Here is a 15,400-nt window from a genome sequence, read left to right as displayed (position 1 = left end):
CGCCCTCCTCCTCCTCTGCCTCCCTGGCCCTGCATATCCATGTTGCCATCTCAGATATGGCGGCTTGATCCATCTCATTCAGCTATGGGCCCCTCAATTGTCCTACCATCTCTTGACCCAAGTCAGGTCCTGGGGTAGGTGGGTTGGGAACGGAATTCCCTGCTTGCTGAGTGCAAGGAAGAACCAATTACTTCTTGGCTTTTTGAAGGTGGTCAGCTCTGATTCCCTTTCAGTCTCTCCAGGGGGCTTTGACATATGGTCACACACACACTGGGCAGTCTCTGGAGTCTGCCCCAAGCCAAGATATGTAGACCTGCAACCTTTCCTTCTCCAAGGGATGCCTGCCTGTGACTGAGGGAGTCTGGCCTGTCCACCCAGGAGTGCAGGACCTCAAAGCAGTCACTTGAAACAGCAAGATGTGCAAAAACGTTGCACTCGTCTGTTCTGGCTTGAGACCTTGGTCTTCACCCTGCAACCGCTCCCAGGCCCCCTGCCACCACACGTGCAGTACAGCTGGCTCTGGTTAGGGAATGAAGGGGTCATGGCCTTCATTCCTGGGCTGGCCAACACCAGCCAGCCAGGAACGAGCCACTGACCCCCACTCCCTGCAGGCCTGCAGCAGCCACAGAGTGGCGTGGGGAGGAGGCGGGCACCTGGACCTGGGGAGGGGAGGGGAGGGGCCCTGGGGATCCATCAGCCGAGCCTGTCGCCCGGGTCTCGGTGGGACAGTTCACTGGGACACCAGGGCCTCTTGGCGAATTGGGGAAAGTAGGGGGATGGGACTGTGGACAGGGACCGAGGGCCTGACTATGGTCCCTGACCTCCAAGGGACATTGGCTGCCTGGGAAAGTCAAGAGCTATCTGGATACGGATAGAAAACAAGGCAGGTAGGATCTTTTTTTCCTGCTCCTCCTTCAGTATCACCCTAATCTGGGGGGACAGGCCATTGTGCCGTGAGATGGAGAGGGTGGTAAAGCCAAGGGTAGACCCTGGGGATTCTACACGGAAGCTCCAGACTCCAAGAGACCCCTCTGTTGCCTTCTTTCCCCACAAGCAAGCGGAGGAGTTGTGGGCGTTCTGTCCCACGGCCCTCATGCGCGGCCGGCCCGGCACTAGGGGGCGCTGACAGCAGGGCCAGGCGGGCGGGAGAAGCGCACCGGCAGGAGCAAGAAGAGCAGGGGCTTCCTTAGGATCGGGCCGCCAGACCTAAGGAAGAAGGCCCCTGAGGAAGGAGCAGGCAGGGCCACCAGGATGGGGAAGGCTGGCCCCTTTTTACAGCTCAGGGGCAGCTTTAACGGCCTTGATGCAAAATGCCTCCACATCCACACTGCCAAGGAAGCCAGGAAACGGGAGCCCGGGCCCAGGCATGGCACCCCCACCGTCCCTTGGCATAGGCCCCCAGCAAATACCCCAGCAGCCTCGGTGGTCCCACCAATGAGTCTTCATGGACGCACTCCAGCCCACCACACCACAGTGCAGGGAAAGCCGCCCAGGGGCTTACAAGACGAACGTCCCGTTCTTGGGGGCCAGGGACAACCTGAGCGCCTTGCTCGCATTTTCCCTTTGCCAGTTAGGCCCGGGTAAGATGGATGGGGGCAGCGTCCTCCGTCGCCCCCGCATCCCAGGGTAAGATAACCAAGACTCTGCTGAACTTCTCCCTCCTCTGCCTCTGCCCTGGCTAAGCCTGCACTGTTTGCCTCGGTCTCCTGACTCCAGGTCACCCACCCTATGCCAAAGCCAGAGTGGGCTGTCTACAGCACAGCCCTCATCTTGCTTTTCCTCTGCGTAAAAGCCTTCAGCCACTCCTAACAGTTCCCAGGGCAAGGTCTGAACTCCCCAGCACTATGAAATGGCCTTCCATGACCTGCCGCCAACCCCTCACTAGTGGTACCCGTTATTATGTCTGAGACACAAAAGTGATGAAGCTGTGTGGTGTTTGGACCCATCCAGGTGGTTCTAGGCGTCTGGGCCTGTGCTCATGTAACTTGCTCTGAAAAGCCCTTCACTGGCTCCCTGGGCCCCAGAACACCTACTCATCTTCCAAAGCTTAGCACAAGTGTCCACTCCTCTGTGAGCCCGTCCTGTCCCCGAGCAGAGCCCGCCAGACCCTACCCTGCGCTGTGCTGACTCCTAGCCCAGGCCCCCTCATCCTCCCACGTGTCTCATCTAGGGGAGACCCAGGGGGTTCGGTGCCTTATCTCTGTATCCCTAGTGGCCTGGAAAATCTTGGGTGCCCTAAACATTTCTAGCATGAATGAATGAATGAATGAATGATGTGGTAAGGGGAGGTAGGGGCCCATTCTTCAACACAGATTAACAGTGAAAGAAACGGGGGCCTGCTGGCCCCGGGGCAGCTTTGTGGGCGCTTTTCTCCACGCCTCCTGTCAGACCCCTTCTGTTCCTCCCCCTGCAGGCAGGGGTGTGTGGGGGAAGTGGAGGGGAGGAGGGCTGCTCAGATTCCCCCCTCCAAGTCATCCCGGCCGCCCAGCCCTGGGAGCAAGCGGCAAATGGAAATGTGTGGCCTTACCTTCCTCCATCCCGAACGCATGCTTTGTTACTGTTGGGTTGCTCACGGACGCTGGGCTGTTGGCATTGTTTTTTTTTTCCTTTTTTTTTCCCTTTTGAAAAGAAAAGCATTGAGGAATCTTTTTGGAAAAGATATGGACAACGATTGAGAAGTACACTGATCTCTGCAAGCAGGTGGAGAGGTGTCAGGAGGCGCAGGGGCACACCGTGAGGAGGGGGAGCTTGCAGTCAAGGAGGACAGTGACATGCATGTGTAGGGGCTGGGGACCAATCTGTCTTGGGGGTCCCAGAGATGGATCTGCTGTGACAGAGGGGGCCAAGACCTCGTTCAGAGTGGGGGAGGGGGAGAGGAGTCACAGGTTCAACATGAAGAACAGTTTTAGGAAGTGGGAGGGGTAGGGACCTACGGCCCATGCAGTGCCAGATGGGACCCCATGCGGGTGGGTTGCCAGAAGAGGACAGGGAAACAGACTGCAGTTTTCAGGGATGCCCTTGGACCTTCTGACTCAGTGGCCCAACTCCTGGCTGCTGCCCTCCTCCCCAACTCCCAAGACCCCCAGGTCTGGGCAGCTGTCCTGTGGTTGAGGTGGACCTGTGGGGGAAGTCCATCAGGAACCTGCCAGGGCGCGGAAGAGAGTGCTGGGGGCTCTGTGGCAGGAACTGAGGGAAGTGTCCCCAGCCGCCTCCCCCCTTAGAGGTGTGGAGATTCTGGTCAGTGGGAAAAGCTTTAAAAGAGCTTGTTCTCCAGGCCCCAAAGTAGGGCAGGAGAGGAGGAGCGGCTTCCAGGCAAGTGGCTAGACCCAGTCACCTCATTGTGACCTTGCATCATTCTCCAGGGATGTGGTCCCCTGGGTGGTGGGAGCTATATACCCACATTGCAGAGAGCAAAACCAAGGAAGAGGAAGCAACCACTTGCCCTGGTTCTTCACCTCCCAACCCCACCCCCCAAGAAAGAATGGGTGCTGGTGCGGGCCACAGGGTGCTGGCAACTCCGGCATCACTAAGACCGGCCCCCATGCCCATGCTGGAGAGCCATTCCCTGTTGGCTCATATTGGTAATGGGCCTGTTACCCGCAGCTGCCCCTCTATGCCTTGGGCCAGGATGGACAGCCCCCAGGGGTAGGGGGGTGATGAATGAGTAGCAACTGAAGGAAAGGTGCCTCCGCTCTCATGAAACAAGTGAAGGATGAGACAGCTTGATCCTTGGCACTACTGTTCTCAGGGTGAAAAAAAAAAAAAAGCAAGGTGGATGCTCATGCTGTCCCACTCCATATGAAGCCCATCCAAACTCAGAGGTGTCAGAGGGGGCTGGCCTTTTTAGAGAGAAGCAACCCTGGTCACTTGGGAGCGTGTACCCAGGGAGATGGGGTGGGGTGGGGTCGCTCTCTGTCTGTGAGGAGGCAAGGGCATGGCTGCCCACACCTCGCCCTACTCCTGAGCTGGGCCGTGCAGCATGGGCCCATGCCCCTCCACCCACAGTGCAGTGTTGTGGCCCCTTTGCCAGGCTGTGAGTTGATGGGCAGCAGACTCCCCGGGAGGGGTGAAATGTGGAGGGCACAGGGCCTGTGTGAGACGCAGGGAAAGCTGGAGAGGCCAAACCAGGAGCCCCAGCAGCAGGTCGGAGGTGAAGTCGAGCCAGGTGCAGTGGCTCACACCTGTAATCCCACACTTTGGGAAGCCAAGGCAAGGGGATCACTTGAAGCCAAGAGTTCAAGACCATCTTGGGCAATACAGCAAAACCGTGTCCAAAAATTAAAAGATTAGCCAGGCGTGGTAGCACGTGTCTGTAGTCCCAGCTACTCAGGAGGCTGAGGCAGGAAGATCCCTTGAGCCCAGGTGCTCAGGCTGCAGTGGGCTATGATTATGCCACTACATTCCAGCCTGGCATCTCAAAAAAACAAAAACAAAAAACAGAAAACAGTGAGGAAGTCCTGCTTTGGGCTTGGTGTTCTCTGGGTCTCTTCCAAGCTGGACGTCTGGCCAATCAAAGGCCCTGAGAAAAGCTCCTCTGGCTTCAGAAGGGGGGGCATTGAGCCCTAGTCTCAGGGACCTGAGAGGGGCCAGGGAGGACAGTGCTCTGTGTGTGTTTAGGAAGAGGCTGCCTGGGTCCCCTGGTTCAGCCTTTGGGCAGCTCTGGCACTTCTGTCACCACAAAAGGAGCAGCATCCATGGCTCTGTACATGAGCATTGATGCTGCCCACTGAAGGGACTGGCAGACCACTGTGACTGGGCCCTGGCTGCATTTCTCCACCCACGCTGACTGGTGGGAGGAGGATGAGATCTTACGGTCCAGTCTGACCCTGCACCCACAGCTCTGCCTGCTTCCAGCAATGAGCAGGAGGATGAGGATGTTTCCCCTGGCCAGTCCATCCCCCAGCCTCAGAGAACCCCAGAAGGCAGAGGGGCAGTGTCTGCCCAGGTTGGTGGAGGCGTTTAGGGAAGTGGTTAACAGCACAGCCCCCGGCCACTTGCTGCCTGGGAGACTTTGGGAAAGTTACTCGAATCTTTGTGCCTCAGGTTCCCGAACATGAGGTTAACAATGTCTGTGTCATGGCCTGGTTCTAAGAATGAAATTAAATAATGCATGTAGAGTGCATCACAAAGTGCTTAACGCTTCCAGTCAGCAAATGTGAGTTACTATTATTGCTGCAATCGGATTAGTCATTGTGATGATCCACAGGACTACAGGGTCCCTCTCCAGCCTCCCTCCCCAGCAGGTGTCTCTGCCATCCAGGCCCTCACCAGCTTGGCTTCCACTGGAGCTTGGGAAGGATTCTTTCTTTTTAATCAAGAGATGGCCCAGGGAGGAAGATGGCAGATGTGTGTTTACAGCTTTTCATTTCCCTCCTCGCCTCTTTGCAAATACCCTCTTCCAAGATGGAAAATAAATTTCCAACCCTGTTGACATGCATCGATTTTTCCCTCCTGCATCCACCTCTCAGCTCTCCCACATCAGCAGAGACTGTGGTTAAGACCCTTGCTGGGGCTGGGCTCCGGGTGGCCCAGGGGAGCGGATGGCTTCGCAGCATACAGCAGCCAGCAGAGCTGCCCGCGCTTGCCCAGTGCCTGGCTTTGAGAAGGTTTGCAACCAACAGCTTCAGTACCTTCTGCCTGGGGGTTCCTGAACGGGGAGTGAGGTACGTAGTGGGGGAGGTCATCTCATTAGAAGGTCAGGCATTTTCTGCATTCTCCCTTGATGGGACATGTGAAGAGGTGACCAGCGGGTCACGTGACTGCTCTAAGTTCAGCAAATGAACCATATGGGGTCTGCCCCAAGCGATCAACTTGGTCAGCAAGGGGCCTGCACACAGGGCCCTTATGTCCTGCAAACAGGACCAGCTATGCAAAATGGGGCTTGGAGAGAGAGAGAGAGAGACTAAGTGGAGGGAAGACTTGAGCAAATTGTGTGGGGCTGAGCAGGGTTGGCAGCCTCCTGGTGCTGGTGCTGGCGCTGGCACCTGGAGAGGTGGTGGCCCAGGCAGACATGGCTCCGGGCTGCTTGTCTTACACCAGTCCTGTGCCTGAAAACAACTGCTGTCTCTTCCAGAGCGTGGTTGAGGGGGCGGGGGCCTGCTCTGTGAGACAGAGATGGAGTTGGCTGAGATTGGCTCTAAACCCCTGACAGCCTTGTCAGAGACCACACTCTGGGATGGAGCCAGCCTCAGCCCCCAGGGCACTTTTTAGGAGGTGAAAAGTGCAGCAGTTAAAGGCAGCCCTGCTTCCCACCGCACTGAGCATACCCACCTCCCAGGCTGCCTGGCTTCCCTGCGCTTTCCCTCTTCCCCACCACCCGCCCGCCAGGCTTCACCCTGCAGTGTGGGGCTCCCCTCCCCACCAGGTTCCTCCCTCAGTCTTCAGAGCTCGCTGCCATGCCCACAGACCAGGGGTCCTCTTTGCCTACCAGCAGTGAGCGCTTGGGAGGACGGGGGGGCTGGGGCTAGCAGGGACTGAGAAGGGAGTCCCCTTTCTCCTCTGGCAGCAGAGTACATGCGGTCACCAGTGCTGACCCAGCTCCTATGTCGCTGGTTTGGATGTATCTGAGGACTGGCTGGAGCCATGCTCGGGATCGGCCAGATGTGGGAGAAGCCCTGCCCTGCCACTCCCTGTGGACGGCCCAGGGAGGAGGAGGACTGTGCTAGGAGGCCGAGACTTCGCTGTGGCCTCGGTTCTGTCACAGATGTGCCAAATGACCTGGGCAAGTCACTTCACTTCTCATCTGTGTCAGCATCTGTGGCACAGGAGGGGGAGGGTCTGCTCTAGTGACCTCACCGGGTGTGTACGGCTCTAATGAGAAAAGCATGCGGCGGGCTTTAAGAAGCAGAACCCGCACTGGACACGCACGTGAAACTGGGTAAAAAACACGCTTTGCTGCCTCTGCTGTCTTTAGCAGCGGAGGGCCCCCCAGGAGAGGGGTTGAAATGTCTCTCCTAGCTCCAGCTACTCCGTGCCAACCTGGGGGGCAGAGCCTTGGCTGATGCCATTTAGGGTGGACTCAGTGCTGAGGGGCATGGCAGGTGGGCGTGGGGGATGGAGAATGCCCGGCCAGGTGCTGCCACGCCACCACTCTGTGTGGATGCCAATGAGGGGCCTGGAAGAGTCTCAGGCACCGGCACACAGGCCTGCTCTGCCCGGCTATGAAGAGCGGACAGGGCTTGGAGACTCGTCCTTGGCACTAGGTGCTGGCAGCTGGCCTTGACCTGCCTGTGTCCTGAAGTCCAGCCCTGAAGCTTGGAAGACCCACCCTAGTTCCCAGGAAGGGGTCTCCCCGAGCTGCCCTCCAGCGTGACGAGATAGCACTGAGCCCTGCAGACCACAGGAGAGCGGCTGTCCTTTGAGAGCTGCTGGCCGGCGGGCCAGAGCCACATCTGCTTCTCATTCAAACGTCCAAATGTAATTAAATTCCCTACGACGCAGCGGAAGAGTTTGGTAAGATGTGGCTTTCCCCTTTTCCATCAAGGTTAAGAAATCACAGTCTCTCATTCCATAGGCAGACGCGCGTTCCTCCCTGCCACTGGTCCGTCCTATTCTGCAAAGGCAAAGGCCTGTGCTCTTATCTGTTTTCTAGAGCTTATGGGGCTGGGCCCAGCATGGGATACACGGATCTCCCCGACCCCCGTGTTCCATTTACCCACCGGAGAAGATTAACAGCTGAGGCCAAAGCTGCGGGCTTGCGGCCGAGCGAGACAGTGCGCTGGAGGTTCAGGGGTGGGGGTGGTGAGTTAGTGCCCCTACTCCTTCTGAAAGGGTCTCCCCGACCCTGAGGAGACAGCACTGTGCCCAGGCTCACCTCAGTGACACACCAGTGTCCTTCCACTGCTGGGATGTGGGGGTGTCTTAATACCCTGCTGAGGGGACCCCGGCTTGCTTTGTAGCTCCTCACAGTAGGAAGTGCTTGAGGGTTATGATTCTGGAGTCTTTGGGACAAGGACCTCCCTGTACCTGGCCTGGCCCTACAGCCCAGGGCAGGGTGAGGCCCTTCCCCACCTCTTACTTCTCACCTTGGGGCCCTGGGACTGCTGCAAGGAGGCGCCCCTCTCCCCGCCCCCTCCCTGAACACAAAAGAGGAGAGGTATGGGAGATGGTGGAGGAATCCGTCTGATAGACAAGGCCCAGAGTGGTGCCTGGCCCTCTCCAGGAATCTCCAGGACCTCCATGTCTCTCAGGACTGTTTGCCACTTCTGGCCTGGAAGGGCTCTGGACAGCTGAAGGGACAGCAGGGTCCAAGGTGCAGTCCTCTGTGAGAGGGGGTGCCCTCTTTCAGGCTTCAGTGCCTCTGCCCCTCGGCCTCCTGCCCAGGACTTCCCCATATCCAAATCCAGGCAGAATGGTCCCTGGAGGGCTGCTTTTCCCGGCTTCCCTTCCCAATGGATGATCTTCTGTTCATGGCTTCTTTCAATTCATGGCATTTATGACTTTCATGGTAATGGTTCCATTTTCCTTCCCCTATGCCAATTTTTCTAATCATTGTGGTACAGGCTTTATGAGAGTTTCTTTCTTTCTTTCTTTCTTTTTTTTTTTTTTTTTTTTGGAGACAGGGTCTTGCTCTTTCACCCAGGCTGGAGTGCAGTGGTGCAATCTCAGCTCACTGCAACCTCCGCCTTCTGGGTTCAAACAATTCTCCTGGCCAGGCGCGGTGCCTCACGCCTGTAATCTCAACACTTTGGGAGGCCAAGGCGGGTGGATCACCTGAGGTCAGGAGTTCGAGACCAGCCTGACCAACATGGTGAAACGCCGTCTCTACTAAAAATGCAAAAAATTAGCTGGGTGTGGTGGCGAGTGATTGTAATCCCAGCTACTGGGGAGGCTGAGGCAGGAGAATCCCTTGAACCTGGGAGGCGAACATTGCAGTGAGCTGAGGTCGCGCCATTGCACTCCAGCCTGGGCAACAAGAGTGAAACTCTGTCTCAAAAAAAAAAAAAAAAAAAGCCAAAAAACAAAAACTGATTCTCCTGCCTCAGCCTCCCGAGTAGCTGGGATTACAGGCGCCCGCCACCATGTCTGGCTGATTTTTGTATTTTTAGTAGAGATGGGGTTTCACCATGTTGGCCAGGCTGGTCTCAAACTCCTGACCTCAGGTGATCCACCCTCCTCAGCCTCTCAAAGTCCTGGGATTACAAGCGTGAGGCACTGCGCCCGGCCCCAGGCTTTATGAGAGTTTCTTAATAAGTGGGGGTATTTTTCATTTTGAAACAAGGTGTCCTGAAAGTTAATGACTTATTGCAGCTGTGGCTGCTACCCAGAGACCAATGGGGGTTGGGGAGAGGATGACCAGGCTGGGGATAGGAGAGAATTTTCTAGATTCATAATGCTGTACTGAGGTTGAGGTCCCTTTAAGACTCCTGGCCAGCTCCCGTGTTAGAGTCCCACATGCTGCTCACAGCAACCCTACCAGAGAACCAGAACCACGTACAGGCACACATGGCATCTGTGTGCTGAAGAATGCTGGCCCTGGGGACAGGCGCACACACGCGAGTTGGTGTGAACCAACCAATCCCAGTGTCACTGACCTGGCTCTAAAGAGGAAGAGCTTTTTAGGTTTGTTTCCAAATGGTAAACCTGAGTTTAGTAATAGATTTAACTTCTCGGTGGCATTTGGCATCTGGTAGCCCTGACAGCAGTGAACAAGCTTTGAAGTTAAATAACCCAGTTCTTGGTCTAGTGTTCTAGGCCAAGCCTAGCCAAAGGAATGGTGTTGGGGCACGGCCTCTGTTGCCCTCTTTGGGGTCCCAGCCTGTGTCTCAAGCCCACACGCCGTGGCTGGGAAAGGATCACGGTCTCAGCTAATTGCGGTGGTGCTGCCGCCCGTCCAGATGGAAAAGGCCTGGCTGATGCCCGTCTGCCTTTGTGCTGTGCTCGCAGACTGGCTGCTGGTGCCGGGGCTCTATTCATTATTCAATTCAGCTGGCTCAGGCGAGCCTTTCCATTTGCTCCTCCAGGAGGAATAACAAATCTAGAAATGCAATTCCACTTTGGTGTATTAAGATATTGATTTGCCTGTCGGGTGGAAGTGCATTTGTTCTGTCAGCCCTCCCGTGGGTAGGAAGGGGTTAACCAAATGTTTATCACAAGGCTGGCTTCAGAGTTGAAAGTAATGTGATCAGTAATGAATTTTGTGTTACATTAGGTTGTATAAATGGACAGACAAGCGCAGACAACAAGTGGCCAGGAGTCGGGGCTAATCTAATGATGTAAAAATAGAGACAGCACCAATTATACTAGGGGCCAGCTCCAGGCTCCTGCAGGGACTGCAAATGAATAGGTACAAATCAAATTACTCACTAATAGACGCACTACAAGAGGGGCAGTCAATGGTAAATGCATTAGAGCCTAGTGACCTCCCTGCTCTGCACAGCAGAGTCCGAAAATTTGACTTCCATCTTCAAAGTGGGGGGCAGGGAGTGGCCTTCTCAAAGAAACTCTTGTTGGGTGAAGGATGGCAACCACTCTCCATCCCAAACCAGTCCCCTTCCATAAGGGACCTCCCGTCTGAGCTGACCCCTGCCCTCCCTAGAGTGCTCCTGGGCCTGGGCACGGCGGGGTAGGAGGGCACCCTCTTGAGGGACAAAAGAAGCAATGGGACAACCCCTTCCACATAGGCAAAGATAGGACGTTACATACCAAAACACTTCACAGCCACGTGTCTCTCGGGGGGGAAGGTTTTTACTGCTACGTCAAGGGCTGTGTCTGTATTGAAAATAAAATATTCCTTTAAAGAGGATCACAGACTGGACCTTTAAGAGAGCAGGAAGAGCTGAGATCAAAGTGAGTCGATACCCAAATCTGGTTTGACCACTGAGAGCTTTGCGGGGGTGTTCATGGTCTGTTCCCAGGCACAGGACATCTAGGATTTTACGGATTTCTCACTAGCCTAAACTGGTATCATCCTTCCCTCTCTCCCTCCTCCCCAGTCCAGCTGCGTGAGTTCCTACACTCCTGCCTGCTGCACAGGGCTGGGGTAGGGAAGGATGTAGAGAGAAAGCCGGCATCCTGGGTAACCCCTCAGATTTTCTTCCTCCTCTCAGCTTCCATGGATTTCGAAACCAGGTCTGAAGTTCAAAGCTGCATGGCAGTGTGTGGTTGGGCTGCTTAGAGAAAGGTCACAAAGACCAGCTCAAGGGCACTAACCACGGGATCCTACTCAGCTCTCAGTGGTCAGGGATGGATAACGCATGAAACCAAGAAACTCCAGGCCTTATAAGGACCCAGCTCAGGCTCATAATCCTCCAACCCACCCCTCGGGTCAGCACCGAACAGTCACACACAACAGCGTGGAGATGGCACGCTGGCCCTGGCCAACTGGAGCCGGGAGATGATGGGAACATTCCAGGAAAAAGAACACAGCGGGCACGGAATGGAAAAGTCATCCTGAACACATGACACGACTGGATGGCGCTTCTCCCAAAACTCAGTGAAGGGTGCAGAGGGGTAGAACTGCAAGCTAGCGGGCTACACCCCATAAAACATATGTGGGTAACGGGAGGGCTGCGAAGCCTGGTGCTGGGGGATTTTGCCAGCAAATTTAAAAATGTCTTATGCAGTGGGCCGGCAGGTCCCTGGGGGCAGGGGTGAGGTGGGAGGGGGAGTGGGCAGGAAGAAATAAGGAAAAGGCCAAGGCTGGAAAGCTGTTTCCGGGATGGGTGCTCCAAAATGCCTTCTTCTACTAGGGAACTTCACTTCTCTGTTAAGTTCAATCGGATTGGCTTGGCTTGGCCTTCTTGGTACAGTGCTCTATGGCTTCTAGGAGCCAAGACTCTGGATTCCTAAAGGGTCGGAGGGTCATTGCCAACTTTCATTTTCTGTGAGCAAGTGTGTCTCCCTCTTTCAGCAGCCACCACATCCAGGGGGTGGCCTCCACATCTCGGGCCATATTTTGAGAAGGCAGAGGGGCAGAAACAGGGGCAGAAGGGAAAGGTGGGAATTTAACCATCCATGACTGCGTTCAACTTTGTTCAGAATCTCACACCTCACAGAAAGGTCAGTGGTTAAAAGTCAATACTGTGGCAGAGGAGGAGGAACAGGGAGAAATCCTCCCTTTCGTTAACCATTTACCTACGTTAATGCTTCCAGAGGAGAGCCTGTGCTCTGGGGGTCCAACAGCCCTCCCCCAGCCCCTCGGTCCAAGCCTGTGCCTTTCCACGGTAATTCCTGCTTTCATGTTGGGGCAGCACCTGGAGAGGGGACTCTGAAGGGTCACAGTGGCACTTCCTCCTTGTTGATAGGAATCACTGTGCCTTGGTGAAAGAGTTGAAAAGTGACTTTAGACAACTAAGAAATATGCAGAGGAGAGTCTCAGCCCAAACTGCCATTACAGCTCTGCCCCTGGCGGGGCTTCCAGTAGCCTTAGTGACGAAGGTGGGGTGGGGGAAATGATCTACTCAGAATCAGATTTGAGACCTGGCCAGAAACTAACAAGTGTGACTTTTAATCAATAACTATTCCCATTGCTTTGACTGGCTTTCATTTACCTCTCGGGGGCCACAAAAACCCATCCAGTCACTCAACAAACATTCACTGAGGCTCAGCCTGGCTCTCCTTCCAGTGCTGGTTGCTGGGCAGGGGGAAGGCTGGTGGTTGGGGATAACAAAGATGATCAGACTCGGTTCAAAGAACCAGTAGTGGGTCAAGACATTCGTGGGAGTACGGGTGAGGGAGGGGCTGAAGGGACCACCAGGGCCGGCCCTTTTCCAATGGCAAAATGAAGGGAATTGGTGAGCAAGTTAATGGAAAAGGCAGCATACACTCTTTGCCCAGGGCCAAGTATCCAGCAAGCAGGTGGTGCAGAAATTCAGAGACAGAGAGAGTTGCACACATTTGGCTTCACGGTCAGGGAAAGCAACACAGAGGAGGTGAGATCTGAGCTTGGCCTAAGACGACGACTGGGCAGGATGGGAGGGCAGCGGTCTCCTGAGAGGTGACCAACATGTACCAGGGCCAGGTAACAGGGTGCATGCTGGGGATGCTGGGACCCTATATTGGCAAGAAGGTGGAGGAGGTGAAATATGCAGAGGTTACTGCAGAAGGGGAGGTGGGAGGTCAGGCTGGAAGGGAAGGTGGGGAAGGCCTGTAAGAGACAAAAACATGATGGCAAGGAGCCTGGGTGCAATGTGCAGGCCTGGGCACTTTCTGAGCAGGGAAGTGCGACGGCAGTCAAGGCAGGCCCTGCTACTGACAGTCCCCTTCCTCTGCTGGATCCCTGCTTATTCTGAATAAAAGGTGAGAATAACTGATAAAACTCCAACTCTTCAGACTAGGTGAGACCGGCAGGATCTTAATAACTGGAACCTCTTCTCAGATATCTTATTTTAATCCCACATCTTTTAGTTACACTCTCACTTCAAATCTTTCGTTTCCTCCTTTGTAAACCGGAGAGGGGAAGGTCTACCTGGCAGTGCTCTGACAATTAGAGGACATTTATGTGGCAGGCAGAGTCTGAGGCGTACAAGTCCCATGGGAGGTGTGGCCACTGCTACCGTGGACAGGAGTAAATGAGAGACCGAGTGCTCCCTGCAGCGGTCAGGACATCAGAGTTATAGGAGGCCAACGATTACTGCATTTACTAGCTCCTCCTCCCCACACTGTGTCACAGAGGAAGAAACTGGCCCAGAGAGGGAAAGACACTTCCCCAGGGTCACAGGCTTCCCCCATTTCTTGATAAGGGCTTCATATCCCATTGGAAAGGGGAAAAAAACACCACATTCTTCCCAATAGCGGGAGCTTGGTGCTGGGAACTGAAAGGACTCTCAGATTTGGCCTCTCCTGCCAGTGGAAAATAGCTAGGAATAGGCAATGCGACACTGAACTGAGACACAAATAGCAACACCAACAACACCACCCCTGCCGAGGCCACCGGCTGTCCCACAGTCTCGCTGGTGCAGCTGCTCCCTCTTGTCCCGAGTAGGGACGCTTGTGACCTGCTGGTGGGACTGGGCCCTCTATCTGGTGGCCCTGTGCCTCTGGGGACACTTTCTTCTCTCACCCTCAGCAATCAGGGCATTAGGCGCTGGGGAGTTCCAGCTTTGCCTCTGCATCCTAGAAAGACCATTCCCTGTGGGCAGGGGAGCACTCCTGACTTCCACTTGGTGCAGCTCAGCTAGGGAGGCCCAGTGGGAAGCTGGGGGTAGAAGTCAGAGAGACACAGACCCACCGTTCAGTATTGTGGCCTCCTCTGGGGCTTTAATCTCTTTGAGGGTAGGAAACTTGTCTCTCTTATTTTTCTCCAGTCTATTGGGGAAGAAACTGGCAGATACCGATAGAGAACCTGCCTGCCCCAACCACAGAAAGAACATGTTGGACCACTGATGAGGTCATTAAGAGAAGATACTGAGAGAACTTTTGTAGATGCTGTAGAAGGAGGAAAACTCCAGGGCCCAATTCGATAAGGCAGAGGAAAAGCCCTAGGTTCTGGCTAAGTTGCTTGGGTGATAGCATTTGCTGAGGAACTTGGTGTTGCAGCGACAGGGGCAATTTTAGGAGCAGTGGGCAATCAGGGATATTACCCAGAGAAGCCTAGAGACTTTGGCAAGAGAGCCAGACCAAGCCAGAAGCTATGGCTTGCACAGATGAATCACCCTTGCCCATCTTGAGAAGGGGACCCAGGAAGTTAGAGAGGTAAGGCTCGGAGGAAAAAATTAAAGACTGAAGACTGGGTCTCATGGGCGGCCACACTGGGGATCCTGGAGAGGAGAGCGATTCCTACCTTCAGGAGGCCAAAAGACTAACCCTTCCCGGGTGTCTGGGGTAAATACCAGGTTGCCTGATAGAGTGGCTGTAGGAAGAGGAGAGAAGATTCTATGGAAAGATCAAAGCAGCTTGGTGGTTGTGTGTGGTAGGGAAGCAGCGAATGTGACCTACAGGGCTATAAGCCACGATGGTCCCGTGAAGGCAGCATCTTCAGCTCACACGACCTCCGGGTTTGCTTAGGACAGGAACAGCGTGGCTAACCCAGGACCCATAAAGGAGACTCGCCTTTCACTTAGAATCAGAGAATCTCAGGTTTGGGAAAGGGACTTGAGAGGCCCACATAACACATGTAAGTGTCACTTCTCCAGCTTCCTGGGGCAACACTATCAGTTCCTGTTTCCATGGCCTTGCAATGAGTTGGGCCCGTAGGATGCATCTATTCTACCCCTAGGGCTGGACTGGGTAAAGTTCTCTCTATTACAGATTTTAAAAATATGTGGGATGCAGAAAATTCTAACCACCACCACATCTTCTGAAATGTCTGCAAAGTCCAATGTGGTCAACTACTTTCTATAGCGAATACTGATAAATCCATTATCTGCTTTTAAAATGAGACTGACCAGAGAGTAGGGATGGCTAAAAGATAAGATAACTGGCCCGGTGTGGTGGCTCACGCATGTAATCCCAGCACTTT

General features: G+C 54.7%; 1 protein-coding gene across 1 annotated transcript in view; it reads right to left on the bottom strand.

Annotated features, from left to right (window-relative positions):
• BCAS3 (BCAS3 microtubule associated cell migration factor) overlaps positions 1 to 15,400 on the bottom strand; it is a 703,975-nt gene that overhangs the window by 1,597 nt on the left and 686,978 nt on the right. The window contains exon 25 of the mRNA XM_058445347.1: positions 10,645 to 10,710. Within this exon, the coding sequence (XP_058301330.1) occupies positions 10,645 to 10,710 (66 nt within the window). The remainder of the gene's footprint in view (positions 1 to 10,644; positions 10,711 to 15,400) is intronic.

This window comes from Hylobates moloch, unplaced genomic scaffold, assembly GCF_009828535.3.
Source record: "Hylobates moloch isolate HMO894 unplaced genomic scaffold, HMol_V3 SCAFFOLD_10, whole genome shotgun sequence".
In the NCBI taxonomy this organism is placed as follows: domain Eukaryota; kingdom Metazoa; phylum Chordata; class Mammalia; order Primates; family Hylobatidae; genus Hylobates; species Hylobates moloch.
The sequence above is the reverse complement of the archived record's forward strand: the minus strand, read 5'-3'. Positions and strand labels throughout refer to the sequence as shown.